Source organism: Orycteropus afer, unplaced genomic scaffold (assembly GCF_000298275.1).
Source record: "Orycteropus afer afer isolate SDZICR_OR568_19922 unplaced genomic scaffold, OryAfe1.0 scaffold00169, whole genome shotgun sequence".
Lineage (NCBI taxonomy): Eukaryota > Metazoa > Chordata > Mammalia > Tubulidentata > Orycteropodidae > Orycteropus > Orycteropus afer.
This window is the reverse complement of record NW_006921756.1, coordinates 3,833,934-3,846,000: the sequence shown is the minus strand read 5'-3', so window position 1 is coordinate 3,846,000 and position 12,067 is coordinate 3,833,934. Positions and strand designations below refer to the sequence as shown.

The 12,067-nt window shown below is 43.3% G+C and overlaps 1 protein-coding gene across 1 annotated transcript in view; it reads right to left on the bottom strand.

Moving 5' to 3' along the window:
* The window catches only part of CMPK1 (cytidine/uridine monophosphate kinase 1), a 44,617-nt gene extending 34,926 nt beyond the window's left edge, over nucleotides 1-9,691 (bottom strand). The window contains exon 1 of the mRNA XM_007946707.2: nucleotides 9,524-9,691. Coding sequence (XP_007944898.1) covers nucleotides 9,524-9,691 — 168 coding nt within the window. The remainder of the gene's footprint in view (nucleotides 1-9,523) is intronic.
* Between the last annotated feature and the right edge of the window lie 2,376 nt (nucleotides 9,692-12,067).

Here is a 12,067-nt window from a genome sequence, read left to right as displayed (position 1 = left end):
GTACAGCCTCCGTTTGTGTTGTTGAAAAAAGGTGTTTGCAATGAACAAGTCATTGGTCTTGCAAAATTCTACCATATGAGTTCCAGCATTATTTCTGTCACCAAGGCCAAATTTTCCAACTACCAGTGATTCTTCTCTGGGGCACCTATCAGCAGAGCTGAAAGAGCTTTGTTAACCCTTGCCTGAGCAGGTCAAAGGCCAGGCCACAGTGCTGAGAGCTGAGGCCAGAGAGACACCTGTCTTTGGGCATGGCTGCGGGAAGGCTGTTCTGATTGAACTGTATCCTGAGCATTCCTGACCCTGAACTGCATAACCTGTTACTACCCTAATAAACCCCATAATCATGAGTATTGTCTGTGAATTCTGTGTGGCCACTGCAACGGATTATTGAACCCAGCACAGATGTAGAGTGCTGTGGAAGGGGCAGTTGGTGTGAGAATTAGTGAAAAGGCTGGAGGGTGGCAGCAGGTCCGATTTCCACCTCATAGTTATCGGCCTTGGGCTATTGATGTTGATCTTGACCCTCCTCCCTCCTTGTGAAGTTAGAGGAGGTCAGAAGGCGCTGCCATGCCCTTCTTGCACCCACACACATTTTGCATTCAGAAAGTATTTTGGGTCATTTTCACTTACCCTGGCTTACTCCTTTGGGCTTTTCTCAAAATTGAAACTTCCAATAATCCTGTGTAAGGCTTACACCCTGCTAATAAGTGCTCTCCACTCCCCCACATCTCTCAGCTGCTTCTTTCCTACTGTCCTTACTAAGTTCATACACATCACCTCCTTGAGAAGTCTTCCCTAAACCCTAGTCTCAGATTTAGATACCCCTTATCTAAATGGGGAGCTCTGGTAGCATAGTGTCTAAGGCATTTGACGGCTAACCAGAAGGCTGGTGGTTTAAACCCATTAGCCACTCCTCGGAAGGAAGATGCGGCAATGTACTTCCGTAGTGATACTGCCTCGGAAACCCGAGGAGGGGTCGCTGTGAGTCGGATCCAACTCGACTGCAGTGAGTTTGGTGTTTTGGTTTATCGAAATGGTAGGAGTGGGAGCTCTGGTGGCATAGTGCCTAAGGCACTTGACTGTTAACCAGAAGGCTGACGGTTCAGACCTACCAGCCACTCCTCAGAAGGAAGACTAGGCAATCTACTTCGGTAGTGATACTGCCTCGGAAACCCAAGGAGGGGTTGCTATGAGTCAGATCTGATTCGATAGCAATGAGTTGTTGTTGTTTGTTGTTATCTAAATGGTACATTTTGTATAGTTCTACCAAAGGAGTTACAGCTCTAGCCTATTGTTGTTGTTGTTATGTGCTGTCGAGTTGGACCCGACTCATAGCGACCCTTCCTTGGGTTTCCAAAGCAGTATCACTACAGAAGTAGATTGCTCCATGTTCCTTCTGAGGAGTGGCTGGTGGGTTTGAACCGCCAGCCTTCTGGTTAGCAGTCAAGTGCCTTAGGCACTACGCTACCAGAGCTCCCGCTCTAGCCTATTAGTTTCCTGGTCTTCCCAGTACATTGTAAAGCTTTTTTTTTTGATAACAGCCATCTTTGTCTTATTCTTCTAAGGGACTGGCAGAGTGCCTGGCTCTCAAAAATGTTTTCTGAATAACAAATACAGGGAAATTCACCCCACCCCCCGCCTTAAATGCAGTTAATTATATCATTTCACCTTAAGTGAGGAATTTACTCTGTAAAACTTTAGGAAGGAGAATCTCACAAATTACCAAATTTGCACAAATTAAAATGATTGAAAATATTCAGTGTTGGTGTTCTGGTTACCCAGTGCTGCTCTGACAAGAAATATACCACAAATGGGATGGCCTTAACAAACAGAAGTTTATTCTTACAATTTGGAGGCTTTAAGTCCAAGTTCAAGGTGCCAGGCTCTAGGGCCTGGGTGAAAGCCCCTCAACCTTGGAGTCCAGCTCTGCTTCCTGCTCCCGGCCCACTGGAGCTAGAGGTATTTCTTCACTCAGACAGCTGCTGGCTGCTGAGGCTAAGAAGCTCCAAGGTTGACAAGCAAAAATGCACAGTCCTGATGTTACCAAACCACATGGCAGGCCATTGTAAGTTAAGTTCATTGTAAGTCCCAAGGTCGGCAGAACATAGCAGGCTGCTGAGCAATGACACGCCTACATGCAGGGTCCAAGCATGCTATAGGCTAGAGACCATTCTCAAGGCTTCTCCTTATATACAGGAAGCAGACCACATCCCAAAAGCAGCTACTTAGCTGCTTGTGTAGTTTATTGCCAGTCTCATCATACGGAATAACTACCACCAGCTGCCCAGCCATTCAATCAGGCCCAGCCAAGTTGACACACAAACTGAACTACCACAGTTGGTAAAGAATCATAAACTGCTGATAAAAATGTCATGTTTCTGAAAAGAAACTGGACAATAAACCATTTAAAATTTTAAATGCACATATCTCTGACCCAGCACTCCCACTTTCAGGAATCTAGCCTACAAAAGTAAAAGCATCCATATGCAATGCTATAATTTCAAGGAAATTTATTGAAACACTGTTTGCAATAGCAAAATAACCCCTACAAATGACCCTGAATGTCCATCAGTAGAGGAATGGTACAATCATGCTATGGTAATATCCATATTACAGAATATCTGTAGCTAACAATAAGAATGAATGAAATCTATATGCATAGGCTTGAAATAACTACCATAAATTATTTATATATCATGATTAAGTCTCACAATTAACCGGTAGTTTCCCATCTCTTTCTTATTATTATTACAAATAAAAATGCAAATATTTATCTCAATTGGAGATAAAAAAGATAAATGTTTACATTTTTGTTTGTAACATTATTGATAAAGAGATAGGAAGCATACACACCAAGAAGTTGATACTGATGACCTTGGGATTACAGGAGATGTAACTTTGCCCATAACCATCCACCTGTCAGTTTGTCATACTCCAGTGGCCTGCATGTTACTGTGATGCCAGAAGCTACATCACTGGTATTTCCAATTCCAGCAGGTCACTCATGGAAGACAGATTTCATTAAAGCTTTTGTATTAAGACAGAGTAGGAAGAAAGACCTAGCAATCTCCTTCTGAAAAGTAGCCAGTGAAAACCTTATGGTGCAAAACAGAGCACTGTCCAACTTGCTTGCTTCGGACATGTCACCCAAACCAAACCAAACTCACTGCCATCAAGCTGATTCTAACTCAGTGACCCCTATTGGGTTTCCAAGGCTGTGTATCTTTACAGAAGCAAACTGTCTCAGTTCTCTTCCATGGAGTGGCTGGTGGGTTTGAACCACCAACATTTTGGTTAGCAGCCAAATGCCTTAACCACTGCACCAACAGAGCTGCTGGACATGTCATTAGGAGGAATCAATTATTGGAGAAGGACATCATGTTTGGTGAAAGGGAGGGCAAGCAAGGGCAAGGGAGACCCTCAGTGAGACAAACTGGCATAGCCCCAACCACAGACTCAAATATGCTGGCTAACACAGGACCAAGCAACATTTCATCCTGCTGTATATAAGGTCACCATGAGTTGAAGTCAATTGGACTGCAGCAATCCATGTATCTAACTTTATCCAATAAGTATTACTACCTTTGCAGTAACTTAATATGGAAAGGCAAAAAGTGAAGTTTTCAAGTGTAAGGACAGTAAACAATCTGAACATACATATCCTTCTATCTCCCAAGTTCTTAACATAAAAACTCCATTTTACAACTACTTCTCATGAAACTGTGGTACTTCAGGATCAGGGATTCTGAGCATAACCTCTTTTATAGAAAATATAAACTTTCTTTTAAAAAAAAACCTCTCTCTTACACCACCCTACCCCCACAAAAAGAGAAAGGCCTATTCGTAAATAACCTTAATACCTAGGCAATCTTCCTACCTGGTGTCTTTTGTAAGTGGTAATCAGCTTTGAAAACTTGTAATCAAGAGCTTGGAAATTTTATAATATTCAACATATTTTCACAACCACCCCATTACTCACTGGGCGTAAACAGAAATGTTACATGACAAATCTGAGGAAAACAGATCCAGGTCTCATTCAAACACTTCTGGTCGGGAAATTGAGAGGGCTAACTGCTACTCGGGCGCCCCCTAGGGACCAAATTTTAAAAATGTTTAAATATCTTCAAATTACTTCTATAAATACTCATTCAACAAAAACTTACTAAGCACCTACTTGCCAGGCAAGGACCACCGGCTCAGTAGTCAATTACTTGACTGCTAACTGAAAGGTCGCGTTCAAACCCACTAGCTTCTCCAGGTTAGAAAGATTTACAGCCTCGGAAACCTTATAGGGCAGCTCTTCTCTGTCCGATAGGGTCACTATGAGTCAAAATCAACTCGGTGAGCAATGGGTTCAGTTTGGTTTTTTGGCACGTATCAGGCACTATGCTCAGCAATGAAGACACAAATATAAACAAAGCCAAGTATCTGATTTCTACATTCTTAATGTCAGTAGCACACAAATTTGTTTCTAAGCCCAGTAGTTAGAATGGCTATGTAAAGCATATTGTTGTTGTTGTTGTTGGGTGTCACTGAGTAATTCTGTCTCATAGTGACCCCAGGTAGAAGACTGCCCAACAGGATTTTCTCTCTGTAATCTTTACTGATGCAGATCTCCAGGTCTTTCTTCCACAGAGCAGTCCAGCACTTAACTGTTGGGCCCCTGACACTTCTTATGTAAAGTATGAGTACTATATAAAGTACCACATGAGCTGCGGAGGAAGTTAGGACACAGATGATGATAAGAATACTTTCTGGGTGCTACAAAAAGCAGTTTGGCACACATATAAGCTTTAGTCATCATTTGTTTATGTAAACAGAACTCACAATCTTTAAAAGAGAAGAAGTTTCTTGGCATCTAAAAAATAAATAAATGAAAGAGAAGAGGTGTACATATTCCTTGCACAATTGTGGTTATTTTCAAAGATGAATCTAGGTTACTGTGCTATAATTTCCCTTGAGCCAAAACGACAAATATAAATAAAGCTTAATAAAAAATTGAATGACACAGTATCTCCATTATGATTTTTTGTTAGCAAGTTGTTCCACAAGTTATTAACTCCACTCTAAGCACTTAACTCTAATAAAAGGATTACAGGGATTTAGAATACAGCTAATTTTAAAAAACAAATTTAGTACTAGAGGACACAAATTAGAAAACAATTAGCTAGAAAATAACAAAACAACAAATTGAAAAAGAGCAGTACAAATAAATGGGCAAACCAAAAACCAGACTAAACTTACTGCCATCGAGTTGTTTGCGACTCATAGTGACCGACCCCTATTGAGTTTCCAACGCTGTAAATCTTTATGGAAGCAGACTGTCCCATCTTTCTTCCACAGAGTGACTAGTGGTTTGAACCCAGTCAACCCTAAAACCTCTCTCAAATTTTTTTCCCAATTTACAACACTTTCATAAGATATTTGTTTTGCCTTTTCCTGTGCAGGGTCTGGCAGAGCAATCAGCAGAAAAATAATTTGCCTTCAGGGAGAAAACAAGTACTAGTTCCCTCTAACCATACCTCTCCCCCAACCTACATATCTCAGGGCCTTAAAATAACAGGACAGTTTCCAAGCCTGTAAATCTTTATGGAAGCTGACTGCCACAGCTTTCTCCCACAGAGCAGCTGGTGGGTTCAAACCTTTGACCTTTTGGTTAGCAGCCATAATGCTTTAACCACTATACCAACAGAGCTCCTTAAAAGGACCTTACCCTTTTAAGGCCTGCCACTGAGCCCATTCCAACTCACAGCGACCCCCACTGGGTTTCCAAGGCTGTAAATCTTTACAGAAGTAGATTGCCTCATCTTCCTTGTGCGGAGCAGCAGGCGGGTTTGAACTACTGACCTTCTGGTTAGCAGCCAAAAAGTACTTTGTTGTTGTTGTTACTTGCTGTGGAGTCAGCTCTGACTTACAGCCAACCCACATACAACAGAATGAAACACTGCCCAGTCCTGTGCTAGCCTCACCATCCTCACTATACCTGAGCCCAATGTCATAGCCACTATGTCAATTCATCTCCTTGAGGACCTTCCCCTCTCGCTGACCCTCCACTTCACCAAGTATCTTAGAGGGCAAGATTTCTTCCAGTTCTATAGCCAGAGCCCAAAGATGTACTCTTGGCAGCCTGCGTTGGGAATCAATGTAGCATTCCCAAAGAAACAATTATTTTCCACCATATTTTAGGTACTGGGTGAGCTAAATTACCAATGACATGGTAGCTGGTGAATTTAATCTTGATTTATGTAAGTTTTTACCTACAGAAAAAAATATTTTGATTACAAAAATCTTTCAGGATTTAGTTTGTGTTTGTCTGTATAATAAAATATTGTGCTAAAACACTGCGGACTCACGTAGAAAAAAAATCTGACAACCAACCAAAGACATTTCGGTGTTCTAATTTATTTAGTCAGCTTACTCAACTCAAAAACTCACTACCATCAAGTCGTTTCCGACTCACAGCGACCACCACTGGAATTCCGAGGCTGTAAATCTTTACAGAAGTAGATCGCCCCATAGTCTTTCCGTGGAGCGGCTGGTGGGTTTGAACCGCGGACCTTCTGGTTAGCAGCCAAATGCCTTATCCAGTACGTAACCAGAGCTCCTTATTTAGTCAGCTAAAGGACAAAAAAAAAACAACTCACTTCCATCGAGGTGATTCTGAGTCACAGCGACCCCCTTTGGGAGCGCTGGTGGCGTACTGCCTAAGGTATTTGACTGCTAACCAGAAGGCTGGAGGTTCAAACCCACCTGCTACTCCTCAGAAAGAAGGTTGGGCAATCTACTTCCGTAATGATACCGCCTCGGAAACCCAAGGAGGGGTCACTATGGGTCGGATTCGACTCGAAGGCAGTGAGTTTGTTTTGGTTTTGGTTTTCGATGGGAGTAAATCTTTACAGAAGGAGATTGTCCAATCTTCCTTCTGGGAGTGGCTGGTGGATTTGAAGCACCAACCTTCTGTCTAGCAGTCAAATGCCTTAGGCACTACACCACCAGAGCTCCTTATTTAGTCAGCAGTTGCTGTTGTTGTTGTTATATACCGCTGAGTCGGACCGACTCATAGCGACTCCTCCTTGGGTTTCCGAGGGAGTATCACTACAGAAGTAAATCACCCCATCTTCCTTCCGAGGAGCCGCTGGTGGGTTTGAACCGCCAGCCTTCTGATTAGCAATCAAGTGCCTTAGGCACTATGCTACCAGAGCTCCCATTTGGTCAGCTAGAGGCTATCAATTCTTAAATCAAAAACTATTTGGAATCAGTTTATATCAGCTTAGTGACATTTATGACAATTGGGATCAAAAGAAAAAAAATGTCATGAAAACAATAGTTTAAAATTATATAGCTCATATAATTGCTGAAATGCTAAAGAATAATATATTATAGAACATATTATCTCATTATGGAAATCTTATAATTGACAATCAACAAGTTTAAAATATCGTAGCCATGATAGAAACAGTAAAGAATAAATACTAGTCACAAAATATGTACATAATTGTTAATCCAGTGGAGTAATAATGGGTATTATTAGTTTGGGTGTGGGCATTTAAAGCCACATTATGAGTCAGAAACTAAATATATTCAAAATGTAATAGTCATAAACCATATAGATACATATATATATATTTTTAAAAAATAATACTGCAAAGTAAAAATAATCAATCTAATAGGATCAGGAAGTCTAAAGTGAAGAAAAAAATATTTGCATCTGTCTGCCAGATAGTTAACATACACCTCATTTAATATTCACAAGTATCACACGAGATGGATATTATTTGTCCCTTTTTACAGAGAAACGTAACTAAAAGTAACAATTTCTCTAGGTCTAGAGAAACGGTATATCAGAGTTGGGGTTTGAACCCCTATCTGTTTGACTCTAAAGTCTTTGCTCCTTACCTGCTCATTTACATGTACCTGCTATTTACATGTAAGAATCATTTAATATATAAAACAAAAATTGGAAATAATCTATTTGTCATTTGTGTTTTAGAAAAATGAGAAGACTCAACAAAAATTAAAATAAATAATAGAAAATACATATATTTTCCTCATTGGGGGGAACACTTTTACTCTTAAAAAATTACTAATAATTATAAATATAGCTGTAGAACAATGAATAAGATTTATCACCTACTTTTTCTGGATGCTCTTTAGAGAATAAAATATAGGACAAGGGTTGACTGTATGAACACAGAGAGAGTAAAAAGGCTACAGCTAATATAGGCCATACCCTGGAAGCGAGAAAGGGGTGGGAATTATTTTAGACATTCTGAGTCAAAAACTTTTGCTGATCATTGAGTTTCACCATGATTCTTTGAGTGTTTTCCACAAGCACTGCTCGCCCCTTCGGTTTTTCCATCTCTCCCAAACATTCCCCAAATTCTCCAATAAGCCTTCTCCCTCAAAGTATCACTGAAGCTAACTAACCCCTACCTATCTGCCCCTCTGGATGCAAAATTGCTAATACAATTGAACTGGTAATTTTGTTTTGCCTTGAAGCAAAAGAAAAGTAACGCTATTTTAGAATTGGGACGTACTCTTTATTTTGGAGAAGATCTGGTGGCATAGTGGTTAAAGCATTTGGCTGCTAACCAAAAGGATGGCGAACCCACCCGCTGGAGAAAGATGAGGCAGCATTAGAAATCTTACAGGATACTTCTACTCTGTCCAATAGGGTCGCTATGAGTCGGAACCGACCAAATGGCAGTGGGTTTAGCTTTTGTTTTTTTATATTTTGGGTAAATCTGAGTGCACTGCTTCTTATTTTACAGAACAAGCAACTGAGACTCGGAGAGAGGAAGTGACTTGATCAAGGACAAAGCGTGAGTTGGCAGCGGGACCAGAGGTTAAAGAGTGATTTCAGTCCACGACTCCACGGCTGGTCCAAAACACGAAACCCTGCTGAACCTCAGAGTTGGCCCTCCCCGAAAGCCTACCACTGACTGGGTCAGAAGTTGTCTGGAGATCACAGCATACCTAAAATAACACACCGCCCCCACGTGGCTCCTTTCTAGAGTAAAGACAAGTTAGTTGAGATTTCGGAATTTAGATGGCCTGAGAAAAGAGGCGGAGAGGACCAACCGGTCTCCCTTTCAGGCAGCTGAAGGTACAAACCGCTCTAACCTAAATCTGAGGTCCCACTCCATTCATCCACCACACAACCACGCTGACCTCGGCGCTGGGAGTTCCTGAAGCCTAGTCCTCCGGGAAACCCCTGTCCCAGCCCACCCATGACACCAATTTGACCTCCAAGTGTAATATATGAGGGTGCGCAGGAACAAAGCGACCCCAAGCGGTCCTGCTCCAGACTAGGCGCTCCCGACGCGTGCCGACACGCACTACAAGTCCCAACATGCTGCGCTCCTGCAGACCCCAACCGCAGCCACGCAGGCGGCGCGATGACCGCCGGGACTGGTAGTCGCTTCCTCCGGGGCTCCTGGGGCGCAGACGGCAGGCGCAGCGGGATCCGCAGGCCCCGCGTCCCGTCAAGCTACAAGGAGTCCACCAGCTACCCGTGTCTCACCTCGACGATGCGGGTGCACTGGGTCCCCTTGCCAGCGCCTGGCCCGCCAAGGACGAACACGACCAGCGGCTTCATAAGGTGGTGAGGGCAGAGAAGCGGCCGGCGAGTCGACAGCGGGCAGCTAAGGTTCGGGACGTGCAGCAACTGGCGGCAGTAGCGGCTAAGCATACACAGTGTCTGGGCCGAACTATGAAGGAGCTGACAGCGCAGGGGTGGCACAGTGCTGGGCGGGGTGGGGCGGGGGAGGTGGCGGAGAGAAAGGGGCGGGCCGAGCTGGCGCCCGCCGCCACCCAGCCTCTGTGGCGGCAGAGTCTTTTCCACCGCGGCCGGAAAGGGAGGAGCTTTCCTGCCCATTCTTTCGATTGCCAGCACTCCCTCTTCTCTTCATCGGCTCTGTTCATTGGTAAATTCATTTCGTAAAAAATTTATTCTGCACCTCGAGTCAAGCGCTGTGCTGGAGAACATTATACGTTGGGAGGCAAAACCCATTGTCTCTGGTGACAAGGGTTTTAACTTCCACTGGGGAGGCAGCAGACCTGAACAAATGAATACACGAATAATTAAGTATAAATGTTGATGAAGGCATTGGAGGAGCCAAATGAAGAAATAGCATATAACTCCCTTATTAGGGAACATTTGGTTAAGACAGCCAAAGAAGGCATCTGAAGAAGTGACATTTAATCAAGACATAAGGATAGGAAAGAGCAAAAGCAGGCATAATTGGGACGTTGTTAAGTTGTTGTCATGTAGTCGATTCCAACCCATAGCAACTCTGTGTACAACAGAAATAAACACTGCCAGGACCTAGCCATCCTCTCAGTGTTGCTATGCTTGAGCCCGTGCTTGTAGCCACTGTATCAGTCCATCTCCTTGAGGGTTGCAGTGAATTGCTTGGCATGGCTCTTCTGTTGTTTTATGTGCCATCAAGTCGGACCCCACTCATAGCGACGCCTCCTTGGATTTCCAAGTTGGTATCACTCCGGAGTAGATTGCCATGGCTCTTCTAGCCATGGGTCTTTGTGACTTCCACCAGATTACTGGGTAGAAATATGCACATGTAGGGTGTTTGTGCCCACCAAGAGGATTGGATACTTGTTAGTAATGTAAATAAGGTACAGGGCACCTTTGTGGGGTGACACCATGAAAATAAGGTGTATAGAACACTGTGGGAATTGATTAGTCATTCTGCTGGGCTTAAAATGGGGAGGGGAGCTCTGGTGGCCTAGTGCCTAAGGCATGTGACTGCTAACCAGAAGGGTGGCAGTTCTTCCCCTCACCCCCAAAGAAGGTTGGGCAATCTACTTCTGTAGTGTTACTGCCCTGAAAACCCAAGCAAGGGTCAGTGTAAGTCCGGTCCGCTCCCTGGCAGTGAGTTTGGGGTTTCTTTTTTTGGGGGGTGGTGTCTCACTGCATCAAGAGAAACAAGCTGGAGGTGGAGTGGAGTCTGTCCTTGGACTAGAAATCCCTGTGTTGGACTTCCTTGGCAGAGAGATGGCATCAGTGGAACCATGAGACAGGAGACAGAGCCGTGGGCTTGCCCACCCACAGAGCAGGAAAGCTGAGTGACTTTGGTCAGGAAGCTTGCTGGTCAAGTGGGGTACTCCTAGGTGGGCCTATCAGCAAAACTAAAAGAGCTCTGTTTGTAACACCTACCAGAGCCAGGCACAGGCCAGGCTAAGAGGCCAAGAGGCCAAGGGCCTGAGGGACGTGCTGAGGACACAGCAGAATGGAGACTGTCCTGATTGAAGAATTGTAGCCTGAATGTGTTCATGAACCTGGATTGTAACCTGTTACTTCTCTAAGAAACCAATAATCATGAATATTGTTTGTGAGTTCTGTGTGGCCAGTGCCACAAACTGGTGTCAGAAATTGGTAAAAAAAAAAAAAAAAAAAAAATTGGTGGGTGGCAGCATGTCTGGCCTTATAGAAATCAGCTTCAGCTACTGATGGTGATTCTGTCTCCTCCTCATGAAGTCAGAGGGAGTCAGAGGAAGATGCTGCCTCCCCATATGCTTTTTATAAGGGTTCCTCCCTTTTTCAGACACTTTACCTAGCATGATATCTTTCTCCAGGGACTGGTCCCTTCTGACCACATGACCAAAGTATGAGAGTCTAAGTCTGGCCATTCTTGCTTCTAAGCTAGTTCTTCCAGCTATAGTTTCTCCAAAATGGGTTTGTTCATTCTTCTAGCAGTCAGTATTCTTCACCAACACCACAATTCAAATGCATCAATGCTGCTGTCTTCCATTTGCATTGACCAGCTCTCACATGCATAGGAGGCTATTGAAAATACCATGGCTTGAGTCAGGCACACCTTAGTCTTCAAAGTGACATCTTTGCTGTAAAACACATTAAAGATGTCTTTTACAGTAGATTTGCCCAATGCAGTAAGTCATTTGATTTCTTGACTACTTCCATAGGCATTGATTATGGATCCAAGTAAAATGAAATCCTTTTCTATTTATATTTTGGGTAAATCTAGGTGCACAACTTCAGTATTTTCTCCATTTATCACGATGTTGCTTATTGGTCCAGTTGTGAGGA